The sequence below is a fragment of the Glandiceps talaboti genome, chromosome 8, assembly GCF_964340395.1.
Source record: "Glandiceps talaboti chromosome 8, keGlaTala1.1, whole genome shotgun sequence".
NCBI classification, from domain to species: Eukaryota; Metazoa; Hemichordata; class Enteropneusta; family Spengelidae; genus Glandiceps; species Glandiceps talaboti.
The window spans coordinates 18,761,202-18,778,641 of NC_135556.1; the positions used below are offsets into that span (position 1 = coordinate 18,761,202).

A 17,440-nucleotide genomic window follows, 5' to 3' on the forward strand; every position below is an offset into this window, starting at 1 on the left:
CAATATTTCAGGCTCTGTAATCAACGAATGAGATCGAGAGTGCAACATGGAGTCTAGAGCTGACGAAGCAGCCGCATTGTCCGATTATGACTACACGTACAACTATGCGGAGTTACCTGATACAATACTTCTGAAGATTTTTCAGATTCTGAACCTAACCGATCGACAATCAGCTGCCTGTGTCTGTCATTCTTGGTCAGAAGTGTACCAACATCCAAGTCTCTGGGACGAGATTGAAGTTATCCTTAGAGCTGCTGAGGACGAAGAAGAAGCCTCCATCTTGTTTAATGTGAGTTCGTTGGAGCACCAGAAGGCGATGCTTGAAAATGTCGGCCGATATTTTCGTGATGTGACCGTTGTTGCAATCTATTTGAGAACACACTTTTTGACCTCTGACCTACACGTGTTGCGTGCCATCTACAGAAATTGCAATGAGTTGGATACATTGACCATCGCTGTGTACGGTGCTCATCAGATTATCAAAGTTATCCGCTTTATTATTCGCCCAATAACCACTCTGCAAGGCCTGATACCCGTTCATGCAATCGTTCTTCACTTGAAACGACTACGAAAGTTCCATCTGAAATCGTGGCCACACAAGGATCCAAACGGTTTCACCATCATAACAACCCTTGCTATGAATGATAACATTATCAACCTTGAGGAAATAAACCTTTACTGGGATCTGGCCAATGCCAATGATACGTGGGCATGCCGAATCCTAGAAATTCCAGAGGAAACTGAGGTGAGCGTCTGCTTCGACAAGTTCAAATGTCTAACAGTGTTTTCTACCCAGCTGTGCATACTTACAGATATGGTTTTGTCTGTATTTGCCAAGCCAAGGACCAAACGTCTACAGAAGCTGAAAGTGCTAATCGCCTATCAACGGGGCCCGGGTGAGTTCGAGAAGTCTCCTATCTCAAACGAAACATGGAAAGCCGTCAGAATGCAAAATCCACACTTACAGGTATTTTTCACCTTTGCATGTCAAATCCAACCCAACGATCTTCTGGCCATATTCCAACCGTTGATACCCGTGGTTTCCGTGTATTTCATGAAGTATGCTCGGTCAACGCCTCTTTGTTTAGAGTCCCTCGCAACATACTACAACGAAAGTTTGGAATTTTATCGAGATTATTCAGACAGTTTCGACATCGACGAAGATTTGGCCCGACTTGCTTTCAAGTGTACCGAGTTGTCATGTCTTATTCACCATGGCCCAATACACCAACGAACAGTTCTGTCCATAGCTGAAGTGGTGGGTCAAAGACTACGTTATTTCGACGTCCTTGATGCCAAAATCTGTACCAGTGAAATCGACCCAGATGAATTCGGTGATGAAACCGTCATCGCTATGGACGAAGATGGAACTTATAAGTTAGTTCAACAAGAACTTAACAAGAAAACGAAAGAAGAGAAAGACAGACGTGGCGAGAAGTTGATGGCACTGTACAGTAAGGTCTCAGCCGCTTTTGGCAGGAACTGGAGGCCTTCCCACGCACCGTCAGATGAGTACTTCACTGTTTGAGAGTTTACACCGGACATTTGATGCCTTATTTACCTGGTGCATGGTGTAGGCGTCAATATACGTTCTACTTGATTGTCACTATCTTGGAAGTTTCTGTCTTTTCAAGTAAAAACAAGCTTCAGTGACACAATTTATTATAAATGAAATTTTAAAAAATGGAAACAAATCTCGAGTAAAGGGCGACAATTTCAAACAAGATGACATTAAGCTATGTGCAACACGGATAATAACAGTCACATGCAGTTTAAAACTGTCATAATATCAGACACACACAGCAACTCCAAATTAACGTGTTACATTTATTTTCAATATCTTTTCAATGTAAAGCAATGACCAGGATGAACACCCTATAGATTGTGTACATAAAGTAAAAGTATTGAGTTACTAATAAAAAATATAACAAGATTATATATACAAACTTTAGTAATCAGGTGGTGAAATCGACTGCCTTTAAGTTCAAGTCCTTCAAATGTTGGACTCTAATGAGAATCTTAATTCACGAAGTATAATTATGTATATTTTGTAATGTGTAGTACACCTTTCAGTATTGTAGTATGTAGAAAGGTCACTTGAGGTCATCGTGGAACTAAGGGACACAATACAGAATTTGTACAACGTTGGAACATTTACTGGTTTGAGATCAGCTCAGTACTAAACTGGACCATACGATTCTTCCTGAGGATCGGCCGACTCATGCCTTGGGTGGAAATGACGTACCTCAAGTGACGACTCCACAAAGTCATTGTATTGACTGGATTGTATGGGTAAAATTCAAAACTTGCAAATATGTACTGTTTTATAGGGGCATGCCATTCCAGGAAATAACGATATTTAAACAACTTTGGGTTCTGGAGAGTCATTTCATGATCTCACATTCACATGATAAATCTCGCGCGATTACCAAAGAACATCAAATTGAAACCTTTTCGCACCTTCATTGCTCTTGCTGTTGACCATATATGCATTATACGAACAATGAATATTCATGACTCGTAGCTGCCTAATTACCTTCAGACGACTAGTCATGGGACTTGGGAGACATGAATACATATTAAATGAACAATAAATATTCATGACCCCTACCTGCCTATTACCTTCAAGGTAATGTCATGAATATTTATTTTTCGTCTAATACATATACATGTCTGCTAAGTCATATTAAGCAACAGTGGACACTGCTAGAACAATGAATGTGAAAAAGATCAGTTTCAATTTGGTGTACCTTGGTAAATCGCATAGAATTTGTGACGTAAAATCATGAATTAACTCTCCAGAACCCAAAAGTTCATGTAAATGCCTTTATTTCTTGGATTGTCATTTAGCACAGTTAGAAAACAGGTCTCCCGTCGTGCTAGTGCATGTATTATGCATGTTTGTATCGAATTTTCGAGTCTTGATACTTGTTCAAATTGACGCTTAGATTGAGTTTTCACAGGATTGAAGTTTCAGTCAAAGGAATGTTCACCCAGCTTGCGTCATTTCTCTGTTTGCCTGTGTTTTGTATCGTATGTTTTTGATCCTTTTTTATTGGATAATAAAAGGTAACGTTCATCAGTTTGCTTTCAAATGTGACTTCAAGCATATGGTGTCAAACCATTCGACCCTTCATTCTCAACACAATATATACGAGGCAACTTGTTTGATTACTAGTCTCTCAATAGAATATGATTGCTGACCGCTACTAAATTAAATATGTGGATTCTTATCTTCTTTTCAATTTCAACCATTTCGAACACCACATTTTGTTGCTTGGTTGGTCGTCAGTCCTGTCTGTCTGTCTGTCTGTCTGTCTGTCTGTCTGTCTGTCTGTCTGTCTGTCTGTCTGCCTGTCTGTCTGTCTGTCTGTCTGTCTGTCTGTCTGTCTGTCTGTCCGTCTCTGTATGTATGTATGTATGTATGTATGTATGTATGTATGTATGTATGTATGTATGTATGTATGTATGTATGTATGTATGTATGTATGTATGTGTGTGTGTGTGTGTGTGTGTGTGTGTGGATGGATGTGTGTGTGTGTGTGTGTGTATGTATGTATGTATGTATGTATGTATGTATGTATGTATGTATGTATGTATGTATGTATGTATGTATGTATGTACACTACCAAGCAAACACATCATTACAAAAAATGTACTTGAAAAGATAAGCTTACTCTCATCCTTACACGAGACAAAGTGGTGTTATAATTTATTTGACATTCAATCATGATAAGACCGAGTCATTATCAAATTGATCATTATATGACTCCATGGGTGATAACATTGTCTTGTGTTTATTGCTTTCAAGCAAGCAATCAACAGTCAGTTTACTCCCTGACGGGGTGGGGTGTCTGGTCGTTGGTGGCGTATTAAAATTATGCACGTCTGAATATCATTCTAATGCATTGAGTTTAGTCATTAATTCTACATATCCCTCTTCGCGTGTTTACTTCCTGGTGCGTCGCTACTCTTGCGAAATCTGGTCTGGTGATTAGAAACGTTCTAGTCCTCATTTATCGAAAGGAGAAGTTATTGATTAGATCAGGTTAAGTTATATCACCGATATCCGGCAGTAAATTGAATTGGTTAGATGCTGAACAAGGTCATTACTGTAACATCTGAGAGCAATGGGCCCTTGTACAATAATGAGTTCGTAGTTTTCAAAATAGCTGAATTATTTACGCTATGGTTTCGTTGGTAATAGACTTCTTACTACTAAAATGTCCTGGTCTAATAGTCCTGGAGCGATCCCCCACGTGTTAAAGCTTACTTATTTCATGGTAAAGATTCCCGGGGCGATTTCTGGATTTTAATGGTCTGTTTATCGAACTGTCCTTTCTAAAGTATATTGCGTCTGTGACTGATCGAGTAGTCAATTTTTTCGACCTTTGATTAACATCGATTTGACACCCGAGTTCTTGTTATTGTTATATCCTTCAACTGTCTTGTACATCGTGGGTAGAGACTAAGACACTGTATATATATATATAGGCAATTTTCTAAAGTAGTCATCTGAGATACAGTCTCACAGATAAGAGGGGGATATCTCAGTTACATGCAAAAAAAAGCTTACAATACAATGAAATAGTTGAACAATCATGATTTAATTTTGAGTAAAGAAAACTTCATATTGGTGCCAACTTATGAAGAGAATCACTGAAATCTCGATGAGATGAGTTGAATCGTAAATTGTGTAGTATGCATCTATAATACTATATAAAGTGAGAGTTTTGTCCGGAGTATATTCCGATAATGTGATGCATTACTGCCATAACACCACGGTAAGGCAGTGGTTTCTTTATAAATGTAATTCTAAAAATAATCTCTCCTATAGAAAATGCTATACATATATTTGAAGAAATCTCAATCTCTCAAGTAGAAACATTAAATTATACCTACTTATCGACACACGAATTATACGCCTTGATCAAAGAAATCTTCAAAACAGTAACTTAATTAAAACAAGTAACATTGTACTATGATGGCGACCGTACTAGTTATTGTGAATAACTATTTCATAAATTGTCTCTTTAGGTGTTTGGTCATTGATTTGCGTATCACTTGATGACAATTTCGTGCTAAAGTGTTCTCTATATACTGAACTTAGGGCAAGTGACACTTGTGAAAACATCTACAAAATTCAGTTCACTGTCAGACTTCATCGCGTCTCTGGTTATTTTCTTTAAACTAAAGATGAAATATTTATTTGACGTCAATGATTCTAGTAATATTGCAAAACGTGTGTAAAACTGAAATGAATATAAAAAAACACATCAAGGGTACAATTTCAAGGCAGTATGTCTGTATTGTGATTCTAACATTATATTAAATTGTTCATGATTGCTGATTAGTCGAAAATCTGCTTTAATCTTCAAGAGGAGACACCAGTTCTACAAAATACAGATGGAATTACCCAGAGGTGACAGGTATGGATGCCATCGATATTAGAGATGAGTCATCTACACCTTACTGACACTGCTACATTTTATCGCCTGACTCAACAAAAATCTTACCAACAGTGCTACATATTATCGTTTGGCTCAACAAAAACTTTACGAACAGTTCTACATTTTATCGTCTGACTCAACAAAAACCTTACCGACAGAGATATTTATCGAGCAAAACGATAAAATACAGCAATGTCGGCAAGATTTTGGTTTTAGCCAGACGATAAAAATGTGCTTTTGATAAAATCAAACACATTCCTATGCTTAACGGTGTTGTATTGTATACAGATGAGTCATCCTACCTTCTAGACTATACCTATTTTACCCACAATGCCTTCCTGGAGAGTAATTTGTCGTCAACTTACTTTGTAATTTCAGATAAACACGCCACCGCTGTTTTAGGCGAATGTTTCTTTTCACAATGTAAAGAATTCCAATATTCTTCAAATATCAGCACAGTGTGGTGTGGTTTGATTATCTGACAAATTTAAACTCAATGCCCTGTGCTGAGGAACATTTCCTAGTAAATACAGTTGTCAAACATTGTTTTAATTTGGTAAATTACTGAACGACGTAGCTTTTCTTGTCTCTGATCTCCATGATAATAGGCAATCTGTGATGTTAGATTCTTCGTGCTCGAGCCATTCCAAAGAAAGGTAATACTAGCAAGCGAACGTCACAGTCCATCAATGCCTGACGGTCAAATACATTCCCGAAGAATTACAACGTTTCATAAGACCTGATTGTACAGTGTTAATTGTCAGTGATCTAGAAACATCTTTATATGACCTTCCAGAAACATATCGTTGTGATTGTTTAATACATTTTGTGTTCTGATCTCCATATGTCATAGAAATGATGGGGTGGAAATATTCTCTCTCTTTGCTGTCTATGCCCACACGTACGTTAAAATGCCAACTTCATATCGTAGATACCAAACGCAATACTATTTTGGTTTTAGAAATAGAATTCTACGAGGGTAGAACTAGAATACTGTGGTCTTGAGGTAGGTTTCGTTGTCAGAAAATGAAAATTGAGTATGAAATTACCCGAAATACTTCATTGTCACATATGTTCATTATTTCGACCAAGAGATAGATAGTCTAATTTACTAGTACAATATAAAAACGACTAAGAATATGTTCCCGTAATTTCACATACAAGACTTGACCTGCGTATGATTCCTGTTCAGCAAGCTAGGTTTCCATCCTAGCAATCGATGTATTTGCGACGGTATTACTGCTCTTTGGACAGAAAACCAACCTAACCCCCTTCTGAAACTGCCTGTATTTTAAGGCGTAAATAAACGGGTTTATTGATGAATTGATATAGCCGAGCACCACCGTCGTATGATAAAGTGAACTGCCAAAGTCGAGTGGAACCCCCATGCAGAATGCAAAGAACACCACCTGGTTAGGACCCCAGCATAGAGCGTAGGCCAGAAAAACCAATATTAGCATCTTGAGGACATTAAGACGGGCACGTTTCAGAGAATCCGTTGGCGCGTTCTCTAGACTCTGGCACGTGTGAACATCAGCAAGTGATTTCTGTTTCAGGACCACGATACAGCGAATGTACGCCACAGACATCACAATCAATGGTATAAAATACTGAGCGAACGCATTACTGATACCAACGAATTTACCAAATGTTGGCGATGACCATTGTTTTATTGGCATACAATGACCCTGACTGTAATATTGAACATATAAATTAAATGACTTGAATATCAAGGCAATGATCCACTCTGTCACAAGCATCATAGCTACTCTAGTATTTGTGAAAACTGTAGCATGATGAAGGGGATACACAATAGCGTAGTATCTCTCCAGTGTTATGATTACTAGATTTAAACTTGAAGCCAGGAAGCAACACCAGACGAGATAGTTTGATTTCCATACTCTGCAGATTATTTCCCCTCCCAGGGAATCGGAGGTGTAAGTGAACTGCGGACTGAGATAGTATACAACAATCAAAACAGACGTCGAGAGATCAATTATAGCTTGGTGTACGATCAGGTAATTGGTTAGAGTTCGTAGTTTAGGAACCTTGAGGAATACGAGACACACTAGTGAATTGCCGAGAACACCAATTATTCCTATACAGCCGAACAAGACAGACCTCCACGGCATTCCTTCTAATCTGGTTTCAGTTTTCTCGACAGTGGTGTTATTCATCGTATTGCTTAGCAACGCTCTGCAGTACTAGTAGTGTATATCCAGCCAGATATGTCTAGAGATAGAGAGAGAAAAATGTGTTTATGCGAAGTAATCAATCAACATTGACAGTTTGAGTAACCGAAATATTTTTGTTGATGCCAACAGGTATACGTACAGTACTAGGGGAAGAAGAGAGTTTCATAGTAGAATAGATGAGCTCGGGGAATCAACGTTACATAGCAACATACCTTATTCCTTGAAATTCGGAGTTAACTTAACATAAGTTACTTTGTCATTTTATGACAGCCGCCAAAACCCTGTCGCGAATGTCGAATTAACTCGTGCGCTCAGTTAATTACCTGCTGGTGTGTAACATGAAGCTTTTCAAGCAAGAATCGTTGTGTTTGGTTGGAATCCGCTATATATAGGTAATAGTCACGTGGGTATAGCTATGTAGTGAACGTGTGTTAAGCAATCGATTTTACATCATTGTAGAAGATTTGCTGTACATTTGAAATTGTTAGTTCGTTATAATTTGTAGCTTATTTTCAATAATTTGGCATAGAAGGGGCGAGATCAATAGTTCGATGAAGGGTAAAAACAAATTTGATTCAATTTGTTTATGGTGGGGTTTTATCTTCATCCGAGAAAACCAAAAATGATTTTACTTAAATGGAATCTGGTTTGTACCCCTTAATACAATTATAATATTTGTACCCCTTAATACAATTATAATATATATATATATATATATATATATATATATATATATATATATATATATATATATATATATATATATATATATATATATTCATATAAGTATAAGTGTCTTACTGGAGAGAATAGTGCTCGATGCAATATTAATAGCAGAGAATTATAGACTTAATTCAAAAGAATCATCCTTAACATCCTTATTCTTAAGAGCCTTATTCTTTTGAATTAAGTCTATAATTCTCTGCTTTTAATATTGCATCGAGCACTGTTCTCTCCAGTGAGACACTTATAGCGTACATACAAGTAAGCCTCGAGTATATAAAATCGGATTAAATTCTAATTTGGGAACACGGCTAGACCACTTTTATTTACCTGTATTCCTTGTATATTTGTTTTGTTTTCGATTTAATTTGTTGTTCCAGAAGTGAGCGCAAAGGGGAAGGCTCGCACTCCCGGAACAACAAAATCGAAACAATCGATAATACATGAAGGAAACATAGGTAATAGATAACAAGTTTTATGATATGATATAGGTAAATAACGCAATCCAGCCGTATTCTCAGACTAGATTTTAATCAGATTGACCTACAGTTTAGTACTAGTATTCAACAATCTTTACTACAGATAAATCGTTTGAATCTTTACCCATATTGCATAGAACTAAAGTACGATAGTGAAAAACAATTTGTACAATATCATGGAAACGCCTTAAAATGTATACATTAATTTTGAATACAAATTTTACAAGATTTCAAGTCTGTGATATCACTTCAGGAAAGCCTTGTAAGTTTGGAGATATCAAATGTTCATGATATCAATTATACAAATTATCCGTGTCTTTCAACATGGCGTCAATTTTGGATCCGAACGAGGGGTCAAATCGAGGGTAAGCTTGAGATTATGTTTGCTTATTTGGATGGATCGGTGATTGGTTGGATGGTTGGTTGGTTGTTTGATTGATTGATTGATTGATTGATTGATTGATTGATTGATTGATTGATTAATCGATCTTGCCAAGGAGTTTACCAAACCTTAGACTCAATCCAGTGACGGAATAGAGAAATAATTAGTTTACAGCAGAGGAAGCATTTACCCGTGTAACCTTGTACAGCAAGATAAGTCAATCTCGATGATACCCTTGCCCTAAGGCTTACGAGTGCTCACGTCACGACCGTCAAAGTCGATAAAATAATTGTGATGGACCGCTGTTCCATTAGGCATATGGGACATACAGGAAACCCTGACAACCTTAAATTCATTATTCTATTTACAAATCAAGTAAGACTTCATTCTAGTCATGCTGAAATGTTAGGAAAATAGACAAGAAAATTGAATTTTCCATCCGTCTTGAAATTAGGGTAGATCGCACACTAGAAAATGCCACAAGCACTACACATTAGGTTTTGCACAATTGAAGAATGTAAACTTTCTAGTTAATTAAGTGTAATTTGAACTTTGCTCACGTCGTGACCAACACTTTAATTTGTAACACAAATGCTACATTTGTGGAATTCTGCAGGCGTTACATTCAATTCAACATGTTTCAGTTCATCTAATGTCTTTCATCAATCGATAAGGGGAAATCTTACAAATCAGTCAAACAACTATTTGACTGTCACGTGAGTGATCGGATTATAACGTGATGGCTTTAAGCGAATGAAAGAAATCCGTTGAATATGTTCACTACACCGCTACATCCTAATAACAAAAAACGCAAGTTGTATATTATCTGACGCTGTACTTCTGAAGCCCATATATTTCTTCTTCTTTTTTCGATTATTATATTATCTTGGTTTTAGAGGCAGATGGTCATTTAACATCAAAATTATAATTCACCATTCTTGTAAATTAACGAATCAACAAACATCATAACCTTGACAACTGACCTATAGTTGATAACTTAATTATCCCGCGTTCTATCCCCGTAAAAAGTATATTATGAAATAAATCTATGCTGACGAAGGTGTTATTAATTTCAGCGAATACAGCGTCAAAGGATCTACGTTGATGGCACCACATAATGATCAAAAACAACAATGATTCACATATATTCGAACTGAAGTAGCTATATATACAAAGAAATATACACAACATTGAATCAAGTTCAGTTTATCCAGCCTGTGTTCTTCTTAGAACATGGCGGAATGAAGATATAACTTATAGTAACAAAGGGGTTCGAGAATTTTGGACTTGAAGATATAATCTGCCTTGCTCAGTAATATATTTTCATCGCTATGCTCTTTTGTACCATCGTATCGAACCATTCATTGAATTGCCGTGAGATAGTGGTTACATATACACCTCTCCCAGTGTTTGGCTTGTTTTCAAGAGACTTGCACCCAGGGAAAACGGTCGCGTGTCAATTCATTAGTATTTGCAGAGTATAGCCTAGAGTTATTCTAACCTTTGACCATAGAATTGAGTATAGGCCCGACAGACATTCATTCTCTTATCATTTTGTAACATCACAAAATCAATGTACTTTACGTGCACAATACATCACCTTACAATGTCTACAGTCATCAGATGTTCTAAGTCGCCAAAATATTTTCTTCTTTTTTATGTTGCTCACGCTTGCTTAAAAAGGTAACAAAACAGCCGTATACCAAGTTTCTTTAAGGGGAGCAGGCCGCCATTATTTTGATTGGAAAGCACCTGTCCAGCTGAAGCTGATCCCAGCAACGCATGAGCCAGACAATTATTCTTTTACCTCGTGCCGAACTTTCAAAATATGCATAAGTGCACACAAACCATCTACAAGAAAGCTTAGAAGCTACAGTTATATATCAGATTCAGGGAGTGAGATACAACTAGTATACCCCATTCATGGCAAAGAATCCAAAAACTAGTCAGTAATTATCATGATATCCAAAAAGATGGTTGATAACTTATTTTTTAACATACAAATGACACTTAGAATACATCCATTCCACGTAGAATCTGACAATGATAAAACATGAATACTCTAGATTAAAATTATACTCAGTAGATATATATAGCCTGTTTACGTGCTAGTGGCTTAAGAACGTAAAAAACGTTGGTAATACACCCAATAACCCGATTCGACAATGACACTTTTATTCAAATGAAGTCATTACGTAAATGTACACCCACTCAACATAGATGAAAGCAGGAGTTAACACGTGAAGCATGTGAAGTGTCATAATTTACATGTAATTATGTAAATTTAGTATACAAGTGTTAATAACGGCTTTAGGGTTTTAACTTACTGAATCAGTTCAAATTTTTAAGTTTTCACGTTTTCAACACAAGTGAGATAAACCGACTGGCACTAGTATAGCACCGTAAACAGATGGGTAATATATTTGACAAGTACTGTACATTCTGTGACAGTGGAATGGGGGAACTGGCAGACCCATCATCATGGTTGGGAACGTGGTACGATTAATTAACATCACAGAGAAGAATATTATTAGCCATAAGTATAACCACTCAGAAAGGAATGATTATTAAATTCTTGTACAATGAGAAGCTTTTAACCCACAGTCAGAAATGACGCTATTTAATATAACATGTCATTAGAACATATATCTACTTGCATCATTGTGTACAACATGATATCATACTGCTAATGGTAACTATATGTATCTGAAGATTCACTTTCCAGAATTCGAAGGTACATAGCATTTATTTAGAACCATGTTTCACCGTTATTAATAACTACTTTGTTAAAACGTATCGAAGGTAACAAAAACATATGTATCGAGCACCGCAAAACCAATGATGTAGAAAAGGGTTGTTGTGACCTTGAGAGACCAGGGTATGCAATCCACATCTTCTTTTCAAAAAGGCAATTATCTTGGCTTATTCACGCTATGATTAGATATTGTCCCAAAATATGTTTCTTTTGATAAAGCGGAGGAAAAATAAGAGTAATATACAGGACCTTGTCATTGTGAGGACATGATGAGTAGTCACAAAACCCCATGTCACAGATATTTTCCAGTTGAAAGAAGGAAAACGTTGGATTATACCTGTACAAGCCACGATGAGATTTTGAACTTTTGGACTCACATTTCGAGCACCACACAATCATGACGTAGATGCACATTGTCGTGACGTACATTGACCAGGCTATAAATCCCATATTTTCGTCCGAACGCCTACAAATTGGCCTTCCTGAGGTATAAAAAGACTTCAACGATAGGGCAATCAAATACGTGTCCATCAGCAATGAAGGTAATTACTACAATTGCATCCACATCCTTTTACAAGCGATTTTCCACTAGGATAAATTATAAAATTTCCAGATGTTAACATTGCACAGATTCTGCTAAAATATTAAATAACCCGACACAAAGGTTTAACAAGCGTATTTGTATAGTCTGTTCTGCCGTACTATCTAATGAGAGGATATATGATTGACGCATTACGGAAGGATAGAATGCAAACATACCAATTATTAGACGAAAGACACCCCCTTCTACAAATTGAATTTCGTTCAAAGGGCATTATTTTGGATTTGTGATGGCATTGAATATTTGTCGCCTTTTCTTGGAATATGAATCAGAGACTCTCTCTCGTCTGTATTCTCTCGTTAATTTGATGACGTAATATATAATATTAGAATTGTGCCATTCAGTTTCTGAAGTCTTACAATGTAATTACACATTTGACAGGCAATGAGAACAAATAAAACATACACACAACAGTTAAAGTTGCTTTCAGATAATTGAAAATAAGTAAAGCAAAGGAGAAGAAAGGTAATAAATTCCGATATGAAAGAGAAAGAGTAGTTAGAAATGATAATCTTCAAAGTCATATGAAGGTGGTTTATAAGATCAAAGTGTACTAACGAGCGTCTATTTATAGATTTAATACAGAACGTACTTGAATACTTACAGAGAAATGTCGGTATTTTACATTTGATAGAGTGTAACGTTTATCTCTAGTTTGCATATTGAAAACCCGTATGACCTGACTCTTGAGCGAAAGGTCGAAATGATGCGTACGTGTTGTGCGGTATGAATAATTCAAATCTTTGTATGTGAGATGACCTTATATGTGATGAAATACTCAGGAGGTTTTTGTTGGCAATTGTTTGTTTGTATCATCAACCATATGGATGAGATCAATATAGAAAGGTCATAACAAGTGTTGTGTGATTCAAACATTGAATGGTTAATTATGCAGTTTGTAATAAGGATTTCAGGTGAACCGAAGTAATACTTTTCTTCAAATGTTTGCATCGCGTTTTCCTTTTATAGTATCCTTTGACGTGGTCTGTATTTGGTTAAAAAGTGCCATACAACACACTGAAATGAGGGATAGTGCCACATAACACACTAGACAGGATGGATAGCGCCACTCAGCTGACTGGACAGGATGGAAATTGCCATATAACACACTGGGCAGCATGGGTAGTGTCATACAGAAGACTAGACAGGAGGGATAGTGTCACACAAACACACTGGCCAGCATGGGTAATGCCACACAGAAGACTTGACAGGAGGGATAGTGTCACACAGCAGACTTGAGAGAATGTATAATGCCACACAGAAGACTAGAAGACACAGAAGTTTAGTAAATGACCATTGTAAGGAAAACGTCATTTCTGGCAGGAACAATGGGACTAGTTGCCGTGAAGTTTACATAAAGAACGAGAGAGTAAAGTCACATTAATACGTGAATTGAACAAAGGTGTTGACGTTGACCATCATAAACGACAAAAAAAGAGTACATGCATATATCCCAATATTGTACAGTGATCCATGTCAAACGACACTACACAATAACAATTTGGCAATGGTGAAAAGCTTACGTTATCTTCAATGAAACCTTAAGTAGTAGTTGAAATGATATTCAATAAAATGTACGTCAACTTACATCGTTCTGACGCTGCGTATAAAGTGGTTTCACGAATCAAGAATATCGGTGTATACTGACCAAACTAACCGATAATCGACAGAAGTAACACATACACTGCGATTTCTTAATTTTCAATGTGTTCTCAAATCCATTCCCGCTTCCACGGCATTAACCTACTTTATATACCAAACAGAGGCCAACCATATCACCTGCGTTATTTGCACTCGGTACTACATCAATTGTAATTGCTCAACTACTCACGTGTGCGAGGTATTACATTCGACCTGAAATAACAGACATCATACTCTAACATCTACGCCAATTACTATCATGACCCATCTATCTATCTGTCTGTACATACATACATACATACATACATACATACATACATACATACACACACACACACACACACACACACACACACACACACACACACACACACATACATACATGCATACATACATACATACATACATACATACATACATACATACATACATACATACATACAAAGACAGACACACACACAGTTTCTGGTTTGGATTATTTTCCACTTACCAATTTGCAATATCTTGACTCACTTTACAGTATTATTTAACAGTGACAGCATCCTCGATTCAAACAAAAGTTATCGACTCAGCGCCCTCATCAGATTTTCATACAAATTCATAGCGATAAAAACGATGCATAATGATTTCACGAAGGATACTGTCTACCAATTAGAGACGATGTCAGTGCTATAAAATAATCATGCTAATATAATGGTGTCCCGTTGAGGGCAGCACCAGTGAAGCACCCTCAGAGGGGGTAATTCGTCGAGGTAATTTTGTGAACTTTGACCCAGTTCAGTACCTTTCTACCATTCGAGTTAGCCTGTTATCGTTTGCAGCTGGTCTGGTACTGTTTAAATTTCGTAATGTTTATTGTATTTGCCATTAACGAAGAATTGAGGTTATTAGCACCAGAATGTCAATACAAGAAGGGTTTGGTAAAAGAAATGACAAGTCCTTTTCTCTACGTTAAACTTTATTACCAACGTTTCAACCTCACACAGGAGGTCTTCTTCAGGGTAGAGCAGTATAGCATATATAGTGTGTCAAGCTAGTAAAAACCGACAGTGGAGAATGACAACTGGAGGTAAAACAATACAAGCAGTTCAGTTGATGTTCTCAGTCAAACACGGAAATGAGTGTGATTTTGCTAGGTAACTATATCATTATTAGTTTACCTCATATTCACTTCAAACTTTAACATATGGAAAAGTTTGCATAAACGAAGGGATTTCGACAACCGCTCAACTGTCTGAAGCGAAAAAAGACTCCTTTAAATGTTATACTCCGCTAGTGCCAGACAGTCAATGACGTACTTCCGTTTAAACAATACGTCACAGGGAACCCTAGGACTCCCGAACTACTAGGGTGAGTTAAATCTTTGGAATACCTACAGGCGATAAAATATCAATTGGAGAAATATACTATAATATCATCCTCTTACAGTGGAAAAATAGTACACGCTATTATTGCATGACTTTATACACACGTTTGACTATGTTGTACAAACCATCGACTTTCTTGTTCGGAGGCTAACTAATTGCAATCTTGGTAGTGCAGTTTTATCAGTTGTTTTGGCGACACTTAATTGGGAGCCAGTGGAGAAACATTTCTGTCATGTTCTAGCTTCCAATACAAAGTCAGAATTAATAAACCCATGTACCTTACTCTAGCACAGTAGAATATCTCTCCTTACAGATAGAATTGACATTAACAGAGACTATACATTATACAAAAGTACAATAATAAAATTGATGCAATTTTTGTATAATGTATTATTAACTCTAAATTTATGTTGATTCAGCTTATACGTTTTCTTTTCTTTAGTTCTGCCACATGGCACATACACTGTTATAAACCATAAACATCAGAACATTTCAAACATTCTGAAAACCAAAAGCTCCGTAATAATCTGAAATCCACTGTTTTGATGATAACAAAATTACTTATTATTGTATTAACTATACGACTTGTTATTGTTTTGACCATATGTCCTGGAACAGCTGATACAGTACAATAGAAGGAAAATGATCTCCAGTAATATAATAATAACTCTTTGTATATAAGCTGACCAAGGCTAAAGATAGGATAACCATTGTAATGAAAGTGTGACTGTTGGTAGCTGATGATATCAACCAGCATTAATGAGACACTTCTCTAAAGAATAAATTAATATTGGTAACCTCCACGTTGGAGATGTATGGATACATAAAGCGGGTGTGAGATTTATTCCAATCAGAAGTCTTGAAATGACTCAAGGTGTAGAGTGTGGAATTTAAATATGAATTGTAATATGTTTTGCATGTGTTTGTGTATGTGGAAACGCCCAGTTTCTGTGCTATATATGTTACATTTTATGGTGCTAGAGTTTCATCTTTCTTCCATGGACCTGGCACCTGTTGAGCTATGATATAAATCTCATTGTATCCAGTATCCTGTTGGTCAATGTGCAGTGATTCTGAAAGTACCTCTCGACTGAGTGAAATTGCCTGAGTGAAGTAGTTACCAACGACTCAAAGAGGAGATGTAGTAACATATACACACCCTGACTATCAACCTCTTGCAACAGACTCTAGCCAATTAAGTGCACTTACACACACGCAAATTCCCCACTTAGCGTAACTCTAGATGTACTCCCGTGTACCTTCGCTGTTACTCGCTTCTCTGGTACAACGATATACCTAGATTTTTCAGAAGTACACTCTGCCGAGTTACTCAGTGTAGAGAGTTACATCGACAGTACACTCCGTTCCGTAACTGAGAGTTGGAGTTACGGAGCGTAACTCTTTGCTCTGTTACTGCGTGTAGGCGTACCGCTAGTGTACCTTCGCCGTACCGCTAGTGTTACTCTGGAGCTACGGTGTACCTGCAGAAGAGACATGCCGGAGTACGTCGAGGCGTGTGTTTTCATTAACTTACTTACAAATATGTTCCTAATTATCGAAGTACAAACAATATTTTCAACTTTGATTTACAATGAAATAGTAAAGACATTCGTATGAATTTATCTTGGCGAATTCTCCAGCAAGATAGCCCGCTTGTGAAACCATGGCACATGGTGAAACGTTCTAACAACGTAACACAAATATTCAAATTAGTGCATGTAAAACCGTAACAACAGTTTTCAACTACATGCAAGCATCTAAATGATAAAAATGACACATATATAATCACAAGTCCACTGTAGTCCAGTGGTAAAGTTTCTGTATTCCAATTCAATGGTTTTATCTAT

General features: G+C 36.9%; 2 protein-coding genes across 2 annotated transcripts; one reads left to right on the forward strand and one right to left on the reverse strand.

Moving 5' to 3' along the window:
- Window positions 1-46: 46 nt before the first annotated feature.
- On the forward strand, window positions 47-1,528 carry LOC144439295 (F-box/LRR-repeat protein 21-like). Its single transcript, XM_078128573.1, has one exon. It carries the CDS (start codon window positions 47-49, stop codon window positions 1,526-1,528), a length of 1,482 nt encoding a protein of 493 aa, XP_077984699.1.
- A 5,118-nt stretch (window positions 1,529-6,646) lies between these two features.
- On the reverse strand, window positions 6,647-7,627 carry LOC144439296 (histamine H2 receptor-like). The gene has a single exon (XM_078128574.1). The coding sequence runs from the start codon at window positions 7,625-7,627 to the stop codon at window positions 6,647-6,649; it is 981 nt and encodes a 326-aa protein (XP_077984700.1).
- Between the last annotated feature and the right edge of the window lie 9,813 nt (window positions 7,628-17,440).

Bases quoted from the DNA above. Each gene is read 5' to 3' on its own strand.
- LOC144439296 (XM_078128574.1), bottom strand. From the start codon at position 7,627: ATGAATAACACCACTGTCGAGAAAACTGAAACCAGATTAGAAGGAATG.
- LOC144439295 (XM_078128573.1), top strand. From the start codon at position 47: ATGGAGTCTAGAGCTGACGAAGCAGCCGCATTGTCCGATTATGACTAC.